The sequence below is a fragment of the Salmo trutta genome, unplaced genomic scaffold (genome assembly GCF_901001165.1).
Source record: "Salmo trutta unplaced genomic scaffold, fSalTru1.1, whole genome shotgun sequence".
Taxonomy (NCBI): domain Eukaryota; kingdom Metazoa; phylum Chordata; class Actinopteri; order Salmoniformes; family Salmonidae; genus Salmo; species Salmo trutta.
This window is the reverse complement of record NW_021823154.1, coordinates 1628240-1650575: the sequence shown is the minus strand read 5'-3', so window position 1 is coordinate 1650575 and position 22336 is coordinate 1628240. Positions and strand designations below refer to the sequence as shown.

At 41.5% G+C, this 22336-nt stretch overlaps 2 protein-coding genes across 2 annotated transcripts; both read left to right on the top strand.

Annotated features, from left to right (window-relative positions):
- Nucleotides 1-1865: 1865 nt before the first annotated feature.
- On the top strand, nt 1866-7676 carry LOC115189386 (NACHT, LRR and PYD domains-containing protein 12-like; the record flags this gene model as incomplete). Its single annotated transcript, XM_029747956.1, has 10 exons — nt 1866-1974; nt 2217-2383; nt 2487-4284; nt 4368-4541; nt 4811-4949; nt 5228-5427; nt 5506-5679; nt 5941-6114; nt 7054-7100; nt 7237-7676. Coding segments are annotated over exons 1-10 (3384 nt in total), but the record flags the coding sequence as incomplete, so codon positions are not given.
- A 2851-nt stretch (nt 7677-10527) lies between these two features.
- On the top strand, nt 10528-14789 carry LOC115189431 (NACHT, LRR and PYD domains-containing protein 1b allele 2-like). The gene is made up of 8 exons (XM_029748060.1): nt 10528-10662; nt 10795-11009; nt 11198-11457; nt 11615-11743; nt 11897-12029; nt 12115-12135; nt 12691-12973; nt 14655-14789. Exons 1-8 carry the CDS (start codon nt 10580-10582, stop codon nt 14659-14661), a joined length of 1131 nt encoding a protein of 376 aa, XP_029603920.1. The 5' UTR covers nt 10528-10579; the 3' UTR covers nt 14662-14789.
- Nucleotides 14790-22336: the final 7547 nt, after the last annotated feature.

Below are 22336 nucleotides of genomic sequence, written 5' to 3'. Positions count from 1 at the left end.
ATTACCAACCGGGGTGGGACCCATTGATCATCAGTTATCATATTAAAAACTGCTAACATTTGCCTCCACCCTATGGCAACATGAGTAGAATTATCTGTAAAACTGAACATGTTTTCTTTGAATTGCAGGAAATTAGTTCGAAAATTGCTATATCATTTTCACTACGCCCCCATGGCAACATGGCCCCATGGCAACATGTGCAGGAGAAAGGGGGGGTGTATGATTGTGGGTTACTAATATACATTTTTATTTATAAATCATTAAATGATTAAAACTAGTAATTAGGTGACCAAATCTGAAACTAAAATAATTAAGAAACTCATTTGAAAAACTAAAACTATAGTAATTGATTCCAAAACAAAAATAAAATAAAAACCATCATAAATTATGTTCAGTTATTTTTTCCCTTCTATACATTGTCTGGTAAATGCTGCCAGGAAATGGTGATGTTTCAAATAGGCCTAACTTGTTCATCACTAGTCTCCCTAGACAGACAGGTTGCCTCCCACAATGTACCAATGTTCCTGCATGCAAGCAAAGACTGTCTATTATATTGAGAAGATACTCAAGTGACCGCTCTTACAATGGAAATGCATGTCCTCAAAGAGGGAAGGCAGGCGGGAGGAGGCGAAATCTTGTGGGACCATGTAGCTGTTATAGCCTCTGTGACAGCATGGGCAGTGCCGTTGACGATATCTCCATTTTAAAGTAGTACATTTTCTTATTCATTGGCTGATTGCTCCCAACTCATAGGAATTCCCACCCAGTTGACTACTTTAAAATGGTGGTAGGCCTCAAGAGCAATGTCCGTTCTAAAACAGATTATATCAATGATGAGTCCTCCATCTCTATGACAACAGGCACAACTCCAATATAAAGTATTTTCCCTCGTAACAACCTAACCATTACGGAACTTCTATTAGATCAAATAAGCCTCACGTAGCAAATTAGTAATTCCATTTTTTGTTGACCAAATTCGACAAACTCTCACTGACCTCCATACAAAAACTCCTCACATCGTGGGCTTATTTTCATGGACAGAGTTTTCATGAAGTAAAACCTCTCGCTTCGCCTCTTCCTCTCTGATACATGTCTGTAGAAGTTTCTGAGGTCAGTTGGGACAGAGAGGAAGAGGCGAAGTGAGAGGATTTACTCTGCCCAAAATCTGTCTTTTATTTTATTTCACCTTTATTAAACCAGGTAGGCCAGTTGAGAACAAGTCCTTTATTTAACCAGGTAGGCCAGTTGAGAACAAGTCCTTTATTAAACCAGGTAGGCCAGTTGAGAACAAGTTCTATGAGAGTGTGGAGTTACGTGAGGCTTATTTGATCTAATAGAAGGTTTATAATGTTTAGACTGTTACAGATGTACTGATATAAGTGGATGGATGTTGCATTCCGGTGTTATGATACTGATGATTTGTCTCCATAGATGGTTTGTTTATGTTTCTACGGTTGTGGCTAGATGGAGTAGAGCTGTAGGTCTACAGCTCCATCTAGTGGTTGAGTTGGGGACAACAGATGTTGACAAATGTCAGCTAATGGGGATGCAAGTCAAATCAAATGAATAACATATTGGACTGTGTATGTTTGAATACAATATGAAGTCTGATTTAACTCTTGGACCTCAGACAGTAAATGTGTTGTTTATGGTTCTTCAACAATGTTCAGAAATATTGACTGTTCTGTTATTTCTTATTGTAGCTGAGTGAGCTGTGACTTACATCAAAATGAGTCTCTCTGGGGAGAGAGAGGAGCCCACTGCCTCTAAAATGAGCCTCTCTGGGGGGAGAGAGGAGGAGACCACTGCCTCTAAAATTAGTCTTTCTGGGGAGAGAGAGGAGTCCACTGCCTCTAAAATGAGCCTCTCTGGGGGGAGAGAGGAGGGGTCCACTGCCTCTAAAATGAGTCTTTCTGGGGAGAGAGAGGAGGAGACCACTGCCTCCAAAATGACTCAAGACACCAGTTCTAAGAGGTAAGAGATGACATGTAAAATATACAGTTCTCTTAAAGATATTAAACTAAAGAGAAAAGTGTTCCCAAATTACATAAAATGTAGGTCTATATCATTCACTTAAAAGGCCAGAAATGGATTTACCAATTGCAGACTGTAGCTTTATAAAGAAACATCAGGACTTCTAGAAGTTCTACTATACAGTTGTTAAAATTATGTAGATGATGTATTGATGAGGTGATCTGTCTCCCTGTTTTGTTCAGTGTCCAGAAGCCAAGAGCAGAGTCACCTACAACCAGCCTGCTATCAATGAAGAGTGATCAGCCACCTACTTTCAGCCAGGAACCATTACCAGATGACAATAAGGAAGTGGAGAGTTTGGACAGTGAGGATCCATTAAAGATCACACACAACCTTCTGGACAGAAGACGTAAGACTGTGTTTCATACAATATTACAAAGAACGGTACAAAGGCCCTTATAAAACACACACACACAAACGTATGAGTCCCAACTCTCATTGTTTTCCTACAGGTCAAACTCTGCTGACAGTCCAACAAGACATTAAGGCTAAACTGAAACACAAGTATCAACACATATCTGAAGGAATTGGACACCATGGAAACCAAAGTCTGTTAAAGGACATCTACACAGAGCTCTACATCACAGAGGGTGGAAGTGGAGGGCTCAATAATGAACATGAGGTTAGACAGATAGAGATGGCATCCAAGAAACAAACCACACAAGAGACACCAATCAAATGCAACGACATCTTCAAACCTTTACCTGAACAAGACAAACCTATCAGAACTGTGCTGACAAAAGGAATCGCTGGCATTGGAAAAACAGTCTCTGTGCAGAAGGTCATCCTTGACTGGGCAGAGGGAAAAGCAAATCAGGACGTTCATTTCATGTTTCCTCTTCCTTTCCGCGATCTGAACCTGAAAAAGGACCAATACAGTCTGATGCAACTTCTTTCCCACTACTTCCCAGAGCTGAAAGAGATTGACAGCATTGAAGATGGTGAAACCAAAACTGTTTTCATTTTTGATGGTCTGGATGAGTGTCGACTTCCTCTAGACTTCAAAAACAATGAGAAGTGCTGTGATGTCACGAAGCCAACCTCAGTGGACGTGCTGCTGACAAACCTCCTCGAGGGGAATCTGCTTCCCTCTGCTCTCGTCTGGATAACCTCACGGCCTGTAGCAGCCAATCAGATCCCTCCTGAGTGTGTTGACCAGGTGACAGAGGTACGAGGGTTCAATGATCCACAGAAGGAGGAGTATTTCAGAAAGAAAATCCCAGATCAGAATCTGGCCAATGATATCATCAAACACATGAAGACATCAAGGAGCCTCCACATCATGTGCCACATGCCGGTCTTCTGTTGGATATCAGCCACTGTCCTTGAGATGATACTGAAAGAGGCAGAGAAGGATGAAGTCCCCAAAACTCTGACCCAGATGTACTCACACTTCATACTCATCCAAACCATTGTGAAGAACAAGAAGTACAACAAAGCCACAGAGACAAACCCAAAGGAACTGTCTCAGTCAGACAAAGAGATGATCCTGAAACTGGCAAAGCTGGCTTTCCAACAGCTGCAGAAGGGCAACCTGATCTTCTATGAGGAGGACCTGAGAGAGTGTGGCCTTGATGTCACAGAGGCATCAGAGTACTCAGCATTGTGTACAGAGATCTTTAAAGAAGAATCTGGCCTGTACCAAGACAAGGTCTACAGCTTTGTGCATCTGAGCATTCAGGAGTTTCTAGCAGCAGTGCATGCTTTAGAATCATGTCTGGACAAGAAGGAAAATGTTTTCTCCCCCACTAGTGATGATAAAGAGGAGTCAATCCAGTTGTCTGACTTACACAGGACAGCAGTGGACCAAGCCTTGAAGAGTGAGAATGGACACCTGGACCTGGTCCTACGCTTCCTTCTGGGTCTCTCACTGGAGTCCAATCAGAATCTGTTACGAGGCCTTCTGACACAGACAGGAAATACAACACAGACCAATGACGAAACAGTTGAGAGAACAGTCAGGTACCTTTCAGAAAAGATCAATGAGGAATCCTCACCAGAAAGGGTCATCAACTTGTTCCACTGTCTGAATGAACTTGGTGCCAACTCTCTAGTTGAAGACATGCAGACCTCCCTGCGATCAGGAACTCTTTCAGAAACAGAGCTAAAACCTGACCAATGTTCAGCCCTGGCCTACCTGTTACTTATGTCAGAGGAGGTGCTGGAGGAGTTTGACCTGAAGACATACAACACATCAAAGGAAGGTTATCAGAGGTTGCTGCCGGTAGTGAAATCCTGCAAGAGAGCACTGTAAGTTCTGTTATTGAGTTGATGTTTACAGTATCATTATAATGAAGGATTTGTATATCTAACAGATTATCTCCTCTCTCCAGACTGGATGGCTGTAAACTGACATCTAAATCCTGTGAGACTCTGGCCTCAGCTCTGCAGACACCAAACTCCTCCCTGAGAGAACTGGACCTCAGCTTCAATGACCTGGGAGACAGAGGAGTGGAGCTACTGTGTGTTGGACTAACCAGTCCACTCTGCAACATACAGACACTAGTGTGAGTTAAATATCTTCAGTATGCACTGTCTTTATAGTGTTGATATATTTGTAGTAATTATGTTTTTACATTTTTTTGAACATCTTGGTTAATATGCAGAAACATACATACAATGTGATATATATAAGAAACTAGGTTTAAATATCTTGAGTGAGTTAGTATGTTTTTAACATAGTCTAATCATGTCCTTCTGTTATTGTCTTAATGCATCTCATTATTCTTAAAGCTTTCCATATTTAACAGTGTATTGACGTATCTCTTCTCTCCAGACTGGGTGGCTGTAACCTCACATATGAATCCTGTGAGACTCTGACCTCAGCTCTGCAGACACCAAACTCCCCCCTGAGAGAACTGGACCTCAGCTACAATGACCTGGGAGACATAGGAGTGAAGCTGCTCTGTGTTGGACTAACCAGTCCACTCTGCTACATACAGACACTAGTGTGAGTTAAATATCTTCAGTATCCACTGTCTTTATAGTGTTGATATATTTGTAGTAATTATGTTTTTACATTTTTTTGAACATCTTGGTTAATATGCAGAAACATACATACAATGTGATAAATATAAGAAACTAGGTTTAAATATCTTGAGTGAGTTAGTATGTTTTTAACATAGTCTAATCATGTCCTTCTGTTATTGTCTTAATGCAGCTCATTATTCTTAAAGCTTTCCATATATAACAGTGTATTGACATATCTCCTCTCTCCAGACTGGATCGCTGTAACCTCACATATGAATCCTGTGAGACTCTGGCTTCAGCTCTGCAGATACCAAACTCCTCCCTGAGAGAACTGGACCTCAGCTACAATGACCTGGAAGACAGAGGAGTGGAGCTGCTCTGTGTTGGACTAACCAGTCCACTCTGCAACATACAGACACTAGTGTGAGTTAATATCTTCAGTATGAGTTATTATGTGGATGTTTTAAACATATGTTCATCATGTGCTCTTCTCCCCTCTAGTTTAGGTCAGTGTGGTCTGACAGAGGGTTGCTGTTCAGATCTGGCCTCAGTCCTGAGTTCACCCAACTCACAACTGAAACAACTGGAGCTGAGAGACAATGACCTGCAGGACTCAGGAGTTACACTGCTGTCTGCTGGACTGGAGGATCCAGACTGTAAACTACACACACTGGGGTAAGTACAGCTGTTTCAGTCAGGTCTGTACTGAGCTTAGTTACACTGCTGTCTGCTGGACTGAAGGATCCAGACTGTAAACTACACACACTGGGGTAAGTACAGCTGTTTCAGTCAGGTCGGTATGGAGCTTAGTAAAACAAATACTCTGAAAATCTGATGTTTTATCACAATGTTTGTGTCATGGACAAATGTATGGGTGTCCTACAAGATGATTGACACCAGTACATCAACCTAGACAGCTGTTGTGTCTCTCTGTAGGCTGTCTGGCTGTCTGGTCAAAGAGGAGGGCTGTGCTGCTCTGTCTTCAGCTCTGAGGTCAAACCCCTCCCACCTGAAAGAGCTGGACCTGAGCTACAATCACCCAGGAGACTCTGCAGGAGGACTGCTTTCAGCTGCTCTGGTGGATCCCACATATAAACTGATGAAGCTGAAGTAAGTCAGAATAGATGTCCTAATAGTGTGAGCAGTGGTTGTGTCATATGTAGTGTAGTAGGTTCAGTAACATGAGGACATGATGGTAGAATTAAGGGGAAGTTTACTCAGCAGGCTGAGCACTTCAACACAGCGTACATCATCACCACATGAATACTCTTCTTCTGCATCTCTGATATCCTGTTGGAATTGTACTCCGCTCTGTATGCAGTAGGTAGGATAGAATACCTGTATGTCTCTAGTAATGAATTGTACTCTGTTCTGTATGCAGTAGGTAGGATAGAATACCTGTATGTCTCTAGTAATGAATTGTACTCCGTTCTGAATGCAGTAGGTAGGATAGAATACCTGTATGTCTCTAGTAATGAATTGTACTCCGTTCTGTATGCAGTAGGTATGATAGAATACCTGTATGTCTCTAGTAATGAATTGTACTCCGTTCTGTATGCAGTAGGTAGGATAGAATACCGGTATGTCTCTAGTAATGAATTGTACTCCGTTCTGTATGCAGTGGGTAGGATATAATACCTGTATGTCTCTAGTAATGAATTGTACTCTGTTCTGTATGCAGTAGGTATGATGGAATACCTGTATGTCTCTAGTAATGAATTGTACTCTGTTCTGTATGCAGTAGGTATGATAGAATACCTGTTTGTCTCTAGTAATGAATTGTACTCCGTTCTGTATGCAGTAGGTAGTATAGAATACCTGTATGTCTCTAGTAATGAATTGTACTCTGTTCTGTATGCAGTAGGTAGTGTGTAATACCTGTATGTCTCTAGTAATGAATTGTATTCCGTTCTGTATGCAGTAGGTAGGATAGAATACCTGTATGTCTCTAGTAATGAACTTGGATAGTGCACCAGAACACAACAATATGGTTTAAATGTTGACTGCTTTATTAGGTCTTTGTCAGTCAATAACCTGTTTCTCCTACAGTGTGGATCATGGTGGAGAGTGCAGGCTGAAATCAGGGCTGAGGAAATGTACGTCTCTTCAATCCTAATTAACTACATATTCAGAACTATAGTAACATAGTACCTAATCAATACTTGTTCTGTTCCTACAAAACAACATTTTATATGAAGATGTGGTTTGATTAAACTCTCCTTTTGTCTACAGATGCCTGTCATCTCACCCTGGACCCAAATACAGTAAACCAACACCTGATACTGTCTGAGGGGAACAGGAAGGTGACACCGGTGAAAGAGAGGCAGCATTATGAAGACCATCCAGACAGATTTAACTGTATTCCCCAAGTTTTCTGCAGAGAAGGCTTATATGGATCTCGTTATTACTGGGAGGTGGAGAGGGATGGTGACTGGGATGGTGGCATGTTTGAGTTGGTGGCATTTGGTGTAGTGTACAAAGGAATAAAGAGGAAGGAAGTGGAACGTAGGACTGGATTGTCCTGGTGTTTAGTCTGCTCTCATAGGGGTTATGAATTTAGCCATGGAGTCAGCAGAATCATCTCTGATCCAGGTTCTAACAGAGTTGGAGTATATCTGGACTGGCCAGCTGGTACTTTGTCCTTCTATAGTGTGTCCTCCTCTGGTACAGTGACACACCTTTACACAGCACATGCCACATTCACTGAACCCCTCTATCCTGGGTTTGGGGTTTACTCCTCCTTCTCAGTGACCCTGTGTCAGATAGATGACCAACACATTCAGAGGTGAGTCATAGCAATGTTTCATCATTTGTTTTCCTCTGGAATCATTTCTATAATTACATTAGTAGTGGTGTGTTTTAATGTGTTCTGTTGGACCTACAGACAGTTAGATTAGTAGTAGTGGTGTGTCTTAATGTGTTCTGTTGGACCTACAGACAGTTAGATTAGTAGTAGTGGTGTGTTTTAATGTGTTCTGTTGGACCTACAGACAGTTAGATTAGTAGTAGTGGTGTGTTTTAATGTGTTCTGTTGGACCTACAGACAGTTACATTAGTAGTAGTGGTGTGTTTTAATGTGTTCTGTTGGACCTACAGACAGTTAGATTAGTAGTAGTGGTGTGTTTTAATGTGTTCTGTTGGACCTACAGACAGTTAGATTAGTAGTAGTGGTGTCTTTTAATGTGTTCTGTTGGACCTACAGACAGTTAGATTAGTAGTAGTGGTGTGTTTTAATGTGTTCTGTTGGACCTACGGACAGTTAGATTAGTTGACATAGTGGGTCATGTTTCAGTATGATATGTTGGAAAAAGGAATAAAGACAGACACCAATGTCAGTTCAATAGCCTTGTTCCTTGTTCCTTGCATTGTACAAATCCACGCGGAGTCCGGGGAACAGTCCGGCTAGTCGATTACCTATCAACTAGACTCCGTAACAGGTTATGTCACATTTAGGCAATGCACCCTACATAGGGAGCTGTTCTATCACCCTTTATCCACCCTTTGTACTGCTTATGAAGACTGTATGCATGCTATATAAAGCCTTTATAAGTTGTATGTAGTTAAATCACAGTCTATCCTTCTGCTTTACCAACACCAGAGATCATGGTGGAGAGAGTTGTATCAAGCCTGGACCTGAGGACACCAGAGACCATGGTGGAGAGAGTTGTATCAAGCCTGGACCTGAGAACACCAGAGACCATGGTGGAGAGAGTTGGATCAAGCCTGGACCTGAGGACACCAGAGACCATGGTGGAGAGAGTTGGATCAAGCCTGGACCTGAGGACACCAGAGACCATGGTGGAGAGAGTTGTATCAAGCCTGGACCTGAGGACACCAGAGACCATGGTGGAGAGAGTTGTATCAAGCCTGGACCTGACAACACCAGAGACCATGGTGGAGAGAGTTGTATCAAGCCTGGACCTGAGGACACCAGAGACCATGGTGGAGAGAGTTGTATCAAGCCTGGACCTGAGGACACCAGAGACCATGGTGGAGAGAGTTGTATCAAGCCTGGACCTGAGAACACCAGAGACCATGGTGGAGAGAGTTGGATCAAGCCTGGACCTGAGAAATGTGAGCGTTCATTATAGTTGAGTCCCAGGCAAGGAACACAATCATGATGTATTTGGTCAGAACAAACTTAAAGGTAGAGTCAGCGATATGACGTAGATGCACAAAGTAAACAGCATAGTGGGTCAATTTCTACAACAACTAAGAGTGTTGGAGCACAAGGCTAAACTTCTCCGCTGTTTTGGTCCCGTGATTACCACTCTGTAAGAGAGTGAAGAGAACCCTTCCACATAGGCAGATACTGTGTGTGACTGTGTGAGAGAGAAGTCGGGCATCTTGCTCATCACAATATCTGTGGTGCTGCTCGTACATCATCATTTAGCTGACTCTACCTTTAAGCTCTCATCCTAGGATCTACCAGAAATCAGGCCCCAACATCTACAAAACATGGACCAGAACGATGTTGTTTCCTGCTTCCACAAACATTAATTAATATAACATAACACTAATGTCAGATTATGGTATGCTAATGAGTGTCCATTCTGAGACTGTTGCTCACTTATATTGATTTTTATTACAAGTCTATTTAATAATTATTAATTCATTATTACATGAGATTGTCCATTTTAAGTAACAACTACTTTTGACTTCAGGGATTCCTCAGAGCTGTAAGACTTGTGACCATGTTGAGGTAAGTCATAATGTCAATTCTTACTTTTACATACCTGCAGGAGTCAGGCACAGTCTCAAAGCCAGGTGTGTACTGACCAACCATTCATACTGGGATATAGACAGTCCTGTGTTCTGCTTTAGTAATATAAACACAGTCTCAAAGCCAGGTGTGTACTGACCAACCATTCATACTGGGATATAGACAGTCCTGTGTTCTGCTTTAGTAATATAAACACAGTCTCAAAGCCAGGTGTGTACTGACCAACCATTCATACTGGGATATAGACAGTCCTGTGTTCTGCTTTAGTAATATAAACACAGTCTCAAAGCCAGGTGTGTACTGACCAACCATTCATACTGGGATATAGACAGTCCTGTGTTCTGCTTTAGTAATATAACACAGTCTCAAAGCCAGGTGTGTACTGACCAACCATTCATACTGGGATATAGACAGTCCTGTGTTCTGCTTTAGTAATATAAACACAGTCTCAAAGCCAGGTGTGTACTGACCAACCATTCATACTGGGATATAGACAGTCCTGTGTTCTGCTTTAGTAATATAAACACAGTCTCAAAGCCAGGTGTGTGCTGACCAACCATTCATACTGGGATATAGACAGTCCTGTGTTCTGCTTGTAGTCATGCAGGATTTTAGCTGTTGTCATATTTTGTCATTAGACAGTTTAATTGATAAATCACCAGCATTCCATGTAACATTGAATACATACATTAGATTAGTTACTTTGGTTAATGGGCCAGTTTCCCAGACACAGATTAAGTCTAGTCCTGGACCTTAAAGAACTTTCTATTGAAACTTCCATTGAGCATGTTTTTTAGTCCAGCACTAGACTCAATCTGTGTCCAGGAAACAGGCCCCATATGTATTACTGACATGCTTGTCCTTGTTCAGGACTCCACACACTGGCTTCAGATTGAACCCTTGACTTCCACTGTCCAGGGAGTGACAATGTTCAGGTAAAATAACTACTTTTAACATTTCATTCCACTTGCTAGTGTATTTCCCCATTACCTTTGGGAATAGTCTTCTAATCCAACCTCTCCATTTGACCATTGACCCTCTCTACCATATCTTGTTGTTGCCCTCAGACACAGGACACCCAAAGGGAGTTATGAGTGCACAGTGTCTGGGCTCCGCTGGCTGTGTGAGAGAGATGTCATTCTGAAGTATCACTTCAGGAACTGGGAACCCTACAGTCAACTTCTGAAAGACATGCAGTACACACAAGGTGGTCCATTGCTGGACATCACTATGGAGTTAGGTGAACTGGAGGAAGTTCATCTGCCACACTTTGTCTGTTTAGGTAAAACCATATAGAAATAGTATTCAGAAAGACATTTCCATGTAACTGAGTTTCACTTCCTGAATGAATCAATGAACTATTCTGGGAGTTTGAGTTTACTGTGATCTGGTACTGCATATTCTTTGTGTTTTAGTTGGATGAATAATACAATATTTGTCTTTCTGTCTCCTTTTTATTGTGTTGTTCAGGGACCAACCCTTCCCTGAGGAATGAGATGAAGATTCTTCATGTAGAGGAACATGGAGAGTCTTTAGAGGAAGTGCATGAGGTCACCAGATTCCATGCTAAGATTCTCCATCCCAAGTTCTCAGCTATCTCTGTTATACTGAGCTATATCTTTTCTTGGAACGTCGATGTCCACTGTGAGCTGATGCTCTATCTGACAGTGATGAAGGAAACACTAATTCCACGCCTATACCTGTTCCCCAGTAACCCCGGCCAAATACTGGTGAGGTATCATTATTATAGAGATGACCTTAACTAACCAGTGGTGCAGTTTATGTTGACCCTCATTAAATGAAGATAAGTGTGTTGCTAGTTTTCTGAATAATGTTTGAATCAGACTGTACATTGACTGGCTGTGTATTCCATGCCTCGTTTCGCAGGCTGTGGAACAACAGGAATCAAAGTTTCAAGGGTCTAAAAGGTTTCCTAACACAAGACCAGAGCAGTCCTTCAAACTGAATAGTTCCTTCAGACTGAACATTCCCTGTTCTACCGCCATCAATCCACCGGTACAGTTTTAGTAGACTAAGAACATGAATCTGACATTAAGTCACATTTCTATGCATTGATCTCTCTCGCTCTCAATTCAATTCAAATGGCTTTATTGGCATGGGAAACATGTTTACATTGCTAAAGCAGTCTCTCTCTCCATGTCCCTCCAGAGGATTCAGCTCATACATAGAGACACCACACCAAGCTTTTTCAGGGCGGTTGTGAAAATGACAGGGATTGACATTGAGATGGAGTTATTCAGTGATGATGAGAGGACAGTATGGAAAGAAATTGTATCACGAGGTAGGAGCACATGTCAATCATCTCTTTGTACTTTTGTACCAGATGCTATTTATAGTGATATAACCTCATGTTGTTTATCTTTCAGATGAGTACTATCAGAACCAAGGTAAGACCCAGATGCAGACTGTCCAAGTAACACTGTTTATTGTAACAGGGGCAGGCAAAGACCGGTCAAGGCAGGGGTCAGTAATCCAGAGAGGGTGCAAAAGGTACAGATCAGCAGGCAGGGTCAGGGACAGGCAGAGTAGTCAGGCAGGCGGGCTCAGAGGCAGGACGGGCAGAGTGGTCAGGCAGGCGGGCTCAGAGTCAGGACAGGCAGAGTGGTCAGGCAGGCGGGCTCAGAGTCAGGACAGGCAGAGTGGTCAGGCAGGCGGGCTCAGAGTCAGGACAGGCAGAGTGGTCAGGCAGGCGGGCTCAGAGTCAGGACAGGCAGAGTGGTCAGGCAGGCGGGCTCAGAGTCAGGACAGGCAAGGGTCAAAACCGTGAGGACAGGAAAAGAGAGACTGGGGGGAAAAAACAGTCAATTCAGGAAGTAAACTGTAATTCCAATTCAATAACCGGAAAAGGGCATCTACTTTCAATGACTTATAGGAAGACAAAAAAATGGTTTAATTCTGCTGTTCACCCTAAAGACATATTCATTTAATTCACCCCCCTTCAGCATTAACACTCCCTGGGATTCCTGCTGAGGAGTTTCTGAAGAAACACAGGGCTATACTCATTCAGGGAGTCAAAAACCCAATGCCAATAGCAGATGATCTGTCGTCAAAGAGCATGATTGGTGATGAAGAGTACTCCAGAATAAAAGCTGAAACAACTGAACAGGACCGAATGAGAGAACTACTGAGATCAGTCCTCCCTAAAGGACCAGAAGTGACGGGAGCTTGTCTCAAAGCTCTCATTGAACATGAACACCATCTTGTTAAGTACTTGAGTGAATCTAGGTAAGAGCGTTTTCTTTTCTCCCTCCCTTGAATATGTGGAATGATTAAATATAGGTCAAATAAAAACATAGCTACCCAGATCAAAGAGAAAGTCTTTTTCAGAATGGAAGCATGTTTTTGTGTTGCTGTCTGTAATAAATGACTCTTATTATAGTTCTATCATAGGACCATCATCACATCATTATCTCAGGTGTATCATAGGATCATCACCACATCATTATGTCAGGTGTATCATAGGACCATCATCACATCATTATCTCAGGTGTATCATAGGACCATCATCACATCATTATCTCAGGTGTATCATAGGACCATCATCACATCATTATCTCAGGTGTATCATAGGACCATCATCACATCATTATCTCAGGTGTATCATAGGACCATCATCACATCATTATCTCAGGTGTATCATAGGACCATCATCACATCATTATCTCAGGTGTATCATAGAACCATCATCACATCATTATCTCAGGTGTATCATAGAACCATCACATCATTATCTCAGGTGTATCATAGGACCATCATCACATCATTATCTCAGGTGTATCATAGGACCATCATCACATCATTATCTCAGGTGTATCATAGGACCATCATCACATCATTATCTCAGGTGTATCATAGGACCATCATCATATCATTATCTCAGGTGTATCATAGGACCATCATCACATCATTATCTCAGGTGTATCATAGAACCATCATCATCACATCATTATCTCAGGTGTATCATAGGACCATCATCATATCATTATCTCAGGTGTATCATAGAACCATCATCATCACATCATTATCTCAGGTGTATCATAGGACCATCATCACATCATTATCTCAGGTGTATCATAGGACCATCATCACATCATTATCTCAGGTGTATCATAGGACCATCATCACATCATTATCTCAGGTGTATCATAGGACCATCATCACATCATTATCTCAGGTGTATCATAGGACCATCATCACATCATTATCTCAGGTGTATCATAGGACCATCATCACATCATTATCTCAGGTGTATCATAGGACCATCATCACATCATTATCTCAGGTGTATCATAGGACCATCATCACATCATTATCTCAGGTGTATCATAGGACCATCATCACATCATTATCTCAGGTGTATCATAGAACCATCATCATCACATCATTATCTCAGGTGTATCATAGGATCATCATCACATCATTATCTCAGGTGTATCATAGGACCATCATCACATCATTATCTCAGGTGTATCATAGGACCATCATCACATCATTATCTCAAGTGTATCATAGGACCATCATCACATCATTATCTCAGGTGTATCATAGAACCATCATCATATCATTATCTCAGGTGTATCATAGGACCATCATCACATCATTATCTCAGGTGTATCATAGAACCATCATCATCACATCATTATCTCAGGTGTATCATAGAACCATCATCATATCATTATCTCAGGTGTATCATAGAACCATCATCATCACATCATTATCTCAGGTGTATCATAGGACCATCATCACATCATTATCTCAGGTGTATCATAGGACCATCACCACATCATTATCTCAGGTGTATTATAGGACCATCACCACATCATTATCTCAGGTGTATCTCACTCCTCATTCTTCTCCATAGTTTCTGATCTCTCTCTTTCCTTCTCCTCCATCCTCTGTCTTGTAGCACCTAATCTGAAGGTGCTGAGGCCTGTCTCCTAGTCTGTGGACAAAGACACTTCTTCACCTAATCTGAAGATGCTGAGGCCTGTCTCCTAGTCTGTGGACAAAGACACTTCTTCACCTAATCTGAAGATGCTGAGGCCTGTCTCCTAGTCTGTGGACAAAGACACTTCTTCACCTAATCTGAAGATGCTGAGGCCTGTCTCCTAGTCTGTGGACAAAGACACTTCTTCACCTAATCTGAAGATGCTGAGGCCTGTCTCCTAGTCTGTGGACAAAGACACTTCTTCACCTAATCTGAAGATGCTGAGGCCTGTCTCCTAGTCTGTGGACAAAGACACTTCTTCACCTAATCTGAAGATGCTGAGGCCTGTCTCCTAGTCTGGACAAAGACGCTTCTTCACCTAATCTGAAGATGCTGAGGCCTGTCTTCTAGTCTGGACACAGACGCTTCTTCACCTAATCTGAAGATGCTGAGGCCTGTCTCCTAGTCTGTGGACAAAGACACTTCTTCACCTAATCTGAAGATGCTGAGGCCTGTCTCCTAGTCTGTGGACAAAGACACTTCTTCACCTAATCTGAAGATGCTGAGGCCTGTCTCCTAGTCTGTGGACAAAGACACTTCTTCACCTAATTTGAAGATGCTGAGGCCTGTCTCCTAGTCTGTGGACAAAGACACTTCTTCACCTAATCTGAAGATGCTGAGGCCTGTCTCCTAGTCTGGACAAAGACGCTTCTTCACCTAATCTGAAGATGCTGAGGCCTGTCTCCTAGTCTGTGGACAAAGACACTTCTTCACCTAATCTGAAGATGCTGAGGCCTGTCTCCTAGTCTGTGGACAAAGACACTTCTTCACCTAATCTGAAGATGCTGAGGCCTGTCTCCTAGTCTGTGGACAAAGACACTTCTTCACCTAATCTGAAGGTGCTGAGGCCTGTCTCCTAGTCTGTGGACAAAGACACTTAAATTATTGTAAGGGAAATGTTTATGTTTGTGCTATTCTTTTAACAAATATCTGTGTTTTATTAATGTGCTGTTCTATAAACTAATTTGTGTGTTCATCAAGTGTCTGACTGTACAAATCCTCACTATCAGTAGCTGTAATTTGGCAGTAAGCCCAGACGTTGTTTTGAGAAGGAGATATCTCAGTTTCAAGGTCTCATCTTAGAGAGAAGAAGACTGGTGAGGTGTTGGTCTGTTAAATGCTATGAACCAGTATTGGTCTGTTAAATGTTATGAACCAGTACTGGTCGGTCACATGAATGGAACATAACAGTAATGATTCATTAATTATGCTAAATCATGCAAATATAACTTGTCTGTGTATAGCCGTTTATAAGACAACTGCTGGGTCTGACCAGGGAGAGATCCTGATTGACATGTGTACTATGGTACACTGAGTTGGGTCTGACCAGTGAGAGATCCTGATTGACATGTGTTCTAATGTACATTGAGTTGGGTCTGACCAGGGAGAGATCCTGATTGACATGTGTTCTATGGTACATTGAGTTGGGTCTGACCAGGGAGAGATCCTGATTGACATGTGTTCTATGGTACATTGAGTTGGGTCTGACCAGGGAGAGATCCTGATTGGTTGAAACCTCTCCAGCTCGCTGACAATAAACAATGATTCATTTCAGATTGACTTCGAGTGTCTCTGTGTGGAAGAATTTCCACAACATACATTTACATTTTAGTCATTTAGCAGAGCGACTTTCTTTCTCCGTACGTGGGAATCGAACCCACAACCCTGGTGTTGCAAACACCATGCTCTACCAACTGAGTCACACGGGACCTAAACATGGTTTTGAAAACGTAATTAAGGGAATGAACTGGAATGATCTCTTGTCCTATACAGATGGGGAGGCTGATAGTCAGGCTAGTCAAAGATACACATCACCACATTGACATCTTGACCAAAGACCTTCCTTAGATTCTTTATGGGATTACAACTCACTCTGTCTGAAGGAAGTGAGGAATTGTACTCACTAAAGGGGATTGCTGAGAGGGCAGAGAAGGCACGTGACATCATCGACATGGTGTTGAGAAAAGGAACTGAGTCTAGTTCCAGGATAATCAACCTTCTTGGGGAGCTGGACCTCTGTCTTTGGTCACTGCTTCAGATCAACAGTGTTGGGGTACCAACCTAATGGTAGAATGGATAGTAACAGTGTTGGGGTACCATCCTAATGTTAGAATGGATAGTAACAGTGTTGGGGTACCAACCTAATGGTAGAATTGATAGTAACAGTGTTGGGGTACCAACCTAATGGTAGAATGGATGGTAACAGTGTTGGGGTAGCAACCTAATGGTAGAATGGATAGTAACAGTGTTGGGGTACCAATCTAATGGTAGAATGGATAGTAACAGTGTTGGGGTACCAACCTAATGGTAGAATGGATAGTAACAGTGTTGGGGTACCAACCTAATGGTAGAATGGATAGTAACAGTGTTGGGGTACCAACCTAATGGTAGAATGGATAGTAACAGTGTTGGGGGTACCAACCTAATGGTAGAATGGATGGTAACAGTGTTGGGGTACCAACCTAATGGTAGAATGGATGGTAACAGTGTTGGGGTACCAACCTAATGGTAGAATGGATAGTAACAGTGTTGGGGTACCAACCTAATGGTAGAATGGATCGTAACAGTGTTGGGGTACCAACCTAATGGTAGAATGGATAGTAACAGTGTTGGGGTACCATCCTAATGGTAGAATGGATAGTAACAGTGTTGGGGTACCAACCTAATGGTAGAATGGATAGTAACAGTGTTGGGGTACTTACCTAATGGTAGAATGGATAGTAACAGTGTTGGGGTACCAACCTAATGGTAGAATGGATAGTAACAGTGTTGGGGTACCAACCTAATGGTAGAATGGATAGTAACAGTGTTGGGGGTACCAACCTAATGGTAGAATGGATGGTAACAGTGTTGGGGTACAAAATACAAAAATAACTGTACAAATGTTATGGAGACACAGTGTTGTTTAAAAACATTGCATATAATAATTGGAATCATTTGGACCGGGGAGACCTGATCCTAGATCAACCCTCCGATGCAACACCATTGGGTGTATTCACTAGGAAACAGACCTGATCCTAGATCAACCCTCCTATTCAACCCCATGGGGTGTATTCACTAGGAAACAGGCCTGATCCTAGATCAACCCTCCTATTCAACACCATGGGGTGTATTCACTAGGAAACAGACCTGATCCTAGATCAACACTCCTATTCAACACCATGGGGTGTATTCACTAGGAAACAGACCTGATCCTAAATCAACACTACCTGAATTTGTCCCAAAGAAACTACTTTTTTTGTTGCAAAACGTTGTGCTACGGTGGGTGACTAATTAATACACTCCTGATCAAACTGGGATGTAAATCTTGGTCAAAAAAGCAACAACAATCCTCCACCACCCTCTTCAGAGGACAAATATCGTAGTTTTATTTCAGCTTTTTTGCTACACATACAGATATATACACATACAGATATATATACACACACATTTCAATGTGCCATATATTTTTTTAATTGGGATGTGATGTTTTACTAAATGTTTGAACCTTTCTAATTGTATGGTATCCACAGATTGTGAAAACCTTTCCTGCGAGTATTATTATGTTAGTAATTGACTGACTGTGTCTTTCCAAATCGCCCCACACTGCTATTTGTAAGGTTGACTTTAAGCACATGTGATTTTTTTTAACCGTTGCTGAACCTATGACCAGAAACTAGCTACATCGGGGCAATACCAGAATAAATGATCTATTGATTCTGTCTCTTCACAACAAAATCTACAGAGCTGAGATTGTTGTATTGTTGCCCTATATATATATATATATATATATATATATATATAGCATTCTGTTGGTGGCAAGAAATGTATATAATCATTTAAATTGAAAAACTGTTGAGTCAGGTGTAGTTTTTTTTGTACCAGTTCATCAACCATATGCCATGGAATTGGTACATCGAAAATCTCCTCCCAGTTATTTTGCAACCTTTATGGCGCAGCTGTCAACATTTTTGTCCTCACATGAAACTGGTATATTTTTCCATTTATGCCAGTTCCTTTCAGCCAATTTGTATCTTTAATATATGGCAGGCAAACAAGTTCCCTACTGTCACGTCCTGACCAACAGAGGGAGCAATTGTATTAGTTTTGGTCAGGACGTGGCAGGGTTTTTGTGTGTTAAGTGTTGTGTTGGTGATTGGACTCCCAATTGAAGGCAGGTGTGTTGAGTTGCCTTTGATTGGGAGTCCTATATAGTAGTGTGTGTTTTTCTTTGGGGTTGTGGGTAGTTGTTTTTGCACTGCGTTAGTTAGCCTGCAAAACTGTTGCTGTCTTGTTTATTGCTTTTTCCTGTGGATGCCTTACTTGAGTATTAAAAAACTATGAGTATCCACATTCCCGCTGCGCCTTGGTCTTCTCTCCACTACGACACATGTGACACCTACCTTTTCCACTTGCCGCCTCCATGTTTGTGGTAGTGCTGCAATCAGTTGGTTGTAAATTTGGATTGAGCAGACATTCCCATATATTTTCGATAACTGCATATGTGACAACTCCATTTCTATTCATAATATCATAAATAAAATACCGTTGTAAAATAGTCATATGTTTGAGAAATTGAAGTTATAGTATTTCTAACGATTCAAAAATCGCGCCACTGGAATTTCAGTAGCTGTTACGTAGGTGGGACGAAATCGTCCCACATACCCGAGAGAGGTTAAACCAAACTTCAATTAAACTACTCAGTCTGCCCCACCAGAGTGTGTGAGATTCTGGTTGAATGAAGCAGACAACAATGGTCAAAACGTTTATTTATGAGAGCTCTAAAATCCATACATTGCACAAAGCCTTTTATATTAACCTCTCTCGGGTATGTGGGACGATTTCGTCCCACCTACGTAACAGCTACTGAAATTCCAGTGGCGCGATTTTTGAATCGTTAGAAATACTATAACTTCAATTTCTCAAACATATGACTATTTTACAGCTATTTAAAGACAAGAATCTCGTTAATCTAACCCCACTGTCCGATTTCAAAAAGGCTTTACAACGAAAGCAAAACATTAGATTATGTCAGCAGAGTGCCCAGCCAGAAAAAATCATACAGCCATTTTTCAAGCTAGCATATCATGTCACATAAACCCAAACCACAGCTAAATGCAGCACTAACCTTTGATGATCTTCATCAGATGACACACCTAGGACATTGTGTTATACAATACATGCATGTCTGTTCAATCAAGTTCATATTTATATCAAAAAACAGCTTTTTGCATTAGCATGTGACGTTCAGAAAAAGCATAACCCCCGCAAACTTCCGGAGAATTTACTAACAGTTTGCTAAATTACTCACGATAAACGTTCACAAAAAGCATAACAATTATTTTAAGAATTATAGATACATTACTCCTCTATGCACTCGATATGTCCGATTTTAAAATAGCTTTTCGGATGAAGCACATTTTGCAATAATCTAAGTACATAGCCCGGCATTACAGGGCTAGCTATTTAGATACCCACCCAGGTCAGCCTCCACCAAAATCACATTTCCTATAAGAAAAATGTTCTTACCTTGCTTGTTCTTCATCAGAATACACTGCCAGGACTTCTACTTCAATAACAAATGTTGGTTTGGTCCCAAATAATCCATCGTTATATCCAAACAGCGACGTTTTGTTCGTGAGTTCTAGAATGCTTCTTCACGGTCTCGCGCATGGCGCATTGGCGTGTCAAAAATGTCTAAATATTCCATTACCGTACTTCGAAGCATGTCAACCGCTGTTTAAAACCAATTTTTATGCCATTCAACTCGTAGATTAGTGATAATATTCCGACCGGGAGTATGCATTGAGCCTAAACAGCCGAATAAAATTTCTCCTCAGAAGCGACTCATGCACGCGCATCATTCAAAGGTCCTTGGAGCAGCCACTTACAAAAGGTGATAATGTGTTTCAGCCTGAGGCTCCCTCGTAAACCTTCAGGTTTTTCGCGGGCTCTGAGAGCCTATCGGAGCCCTGGGAATTGTCACGTTACAGCTAAGATCCTTACTTTTCAATAAAAAGATGCAAGACGCACGACTCCTTGTCAGACAGGGTACTTCCTGCTTGAAACCTTGTCAGGTTTTTGCCTGCCATAGGAGTTCTGTTATACTCACAGACACCATTCAAACAGTTTTAGAAAATTCAGAGTGTTTTCTATCCAAACCTGAACAATAATATGCATATTCTAGCTTCTGAGTTGGTGTAGGAGGCAGTTAAAAATGGGAACATATTTTTTCCAAAATTTTCAATACTGCCCCCTAGCCCAGACAGGTTAACACACACCCAAATGAACTCGCATCAGTAGAGAACTCCACCCCGCTTTAGGCGGCCGTATTTTTCCACAGTACACATATATTCATTATCAAACCTTGCAACCTGTCTTCTAATCTCCTGCCAGCTAAGCCGTTCTCAGGCCGTTGTTTCTCTCCCTCACTCAGGGAGGCCCCTTTTCCTGTTACTTTCACAAGGTCGTCTTATCATCTATGCCCTGCGCATTTTGAAATAGTAACAGTGTCCTAGTCTTAAAAAGTCTACTCACACACAGTATTGGATTATAGTCTTTAACACATTATTATAGCCTTATTTCTAATACATTTCAACAGGTTAAATAGTTTCTGAGTGAAATCATTTAGTCAAACCTTTAACCTGTTAGGGTATAGGGGGCAGTATTGAGACTTTTTTGAAAAAAGATGTGCCCATTTTTAAATGCCTCCTACACCTACCCAGTAACTACAATATGCATATACTTATTATATATGGATAGAAAACACCCTAAAGTTTCAAAAACTGTTTGAATGGTGTCTGTGAGTATAACAGAACTCATTTGGCAGGCAAAACCCTGAGACAGATTCTGACAGGAAGTGGATACCTGATGTGTTGAATTGACTTTGAGCCTATGCCATTGAAAAACAAAGGGGGTGAATTATATTCTGGCACTTCCTATTGCTTCCACAAGATGTCCCCAGCCTTTACAAAGTGTTTTGAGTGTTCTACAGTGAGATCTGACCGAATAAGAGCCATGGAACGTGATGGTCCATCATTCACCCTGGCGTGCGATTTGATGGTGGGTACTCTCATTCCGAAACGTTTTAAAAGAAAACCCAATGGTCCGCCTTGAATTTTATTCATGTTCTGGTTAAAAAAGGCCCTAATGATTTATGCGATACAACGTTTGACATGTTTGAACGAACGGAAATATATTTTTTCCGTTCTTGAAGTGAAGTGAAGTCCGGCTGGCTTAGATCATGCGCTACAACACGGAGGTTTTTCGACATAAATGATGAGCTTTTTTGAACAAAACTACATTCGTTATGGACCTGGGACTCTTTGGAAGTGACATCTGATGAAGAGAATCAAAGGTAATGGATTATTTATATAGTATTTTCGATTTTAGATTCCTCCAACATGGCGGTTAGTCTGTATCGCGATGCGTATTTTTCTGGCGCAGTGCTCAGATTATTGCAAAGTGTGATTTCCCAGTAAGGTTAATTTAAAATCTGACAAGTCCATTGCGTTCAAGAGATGTAAATCTATAATTCTTTGAATGACAATATAATATTTTAGCAATGTTTTCTAATATTAATTAATTATTTTGTCGTCATGACTTGACTGCCGGTATTGGAG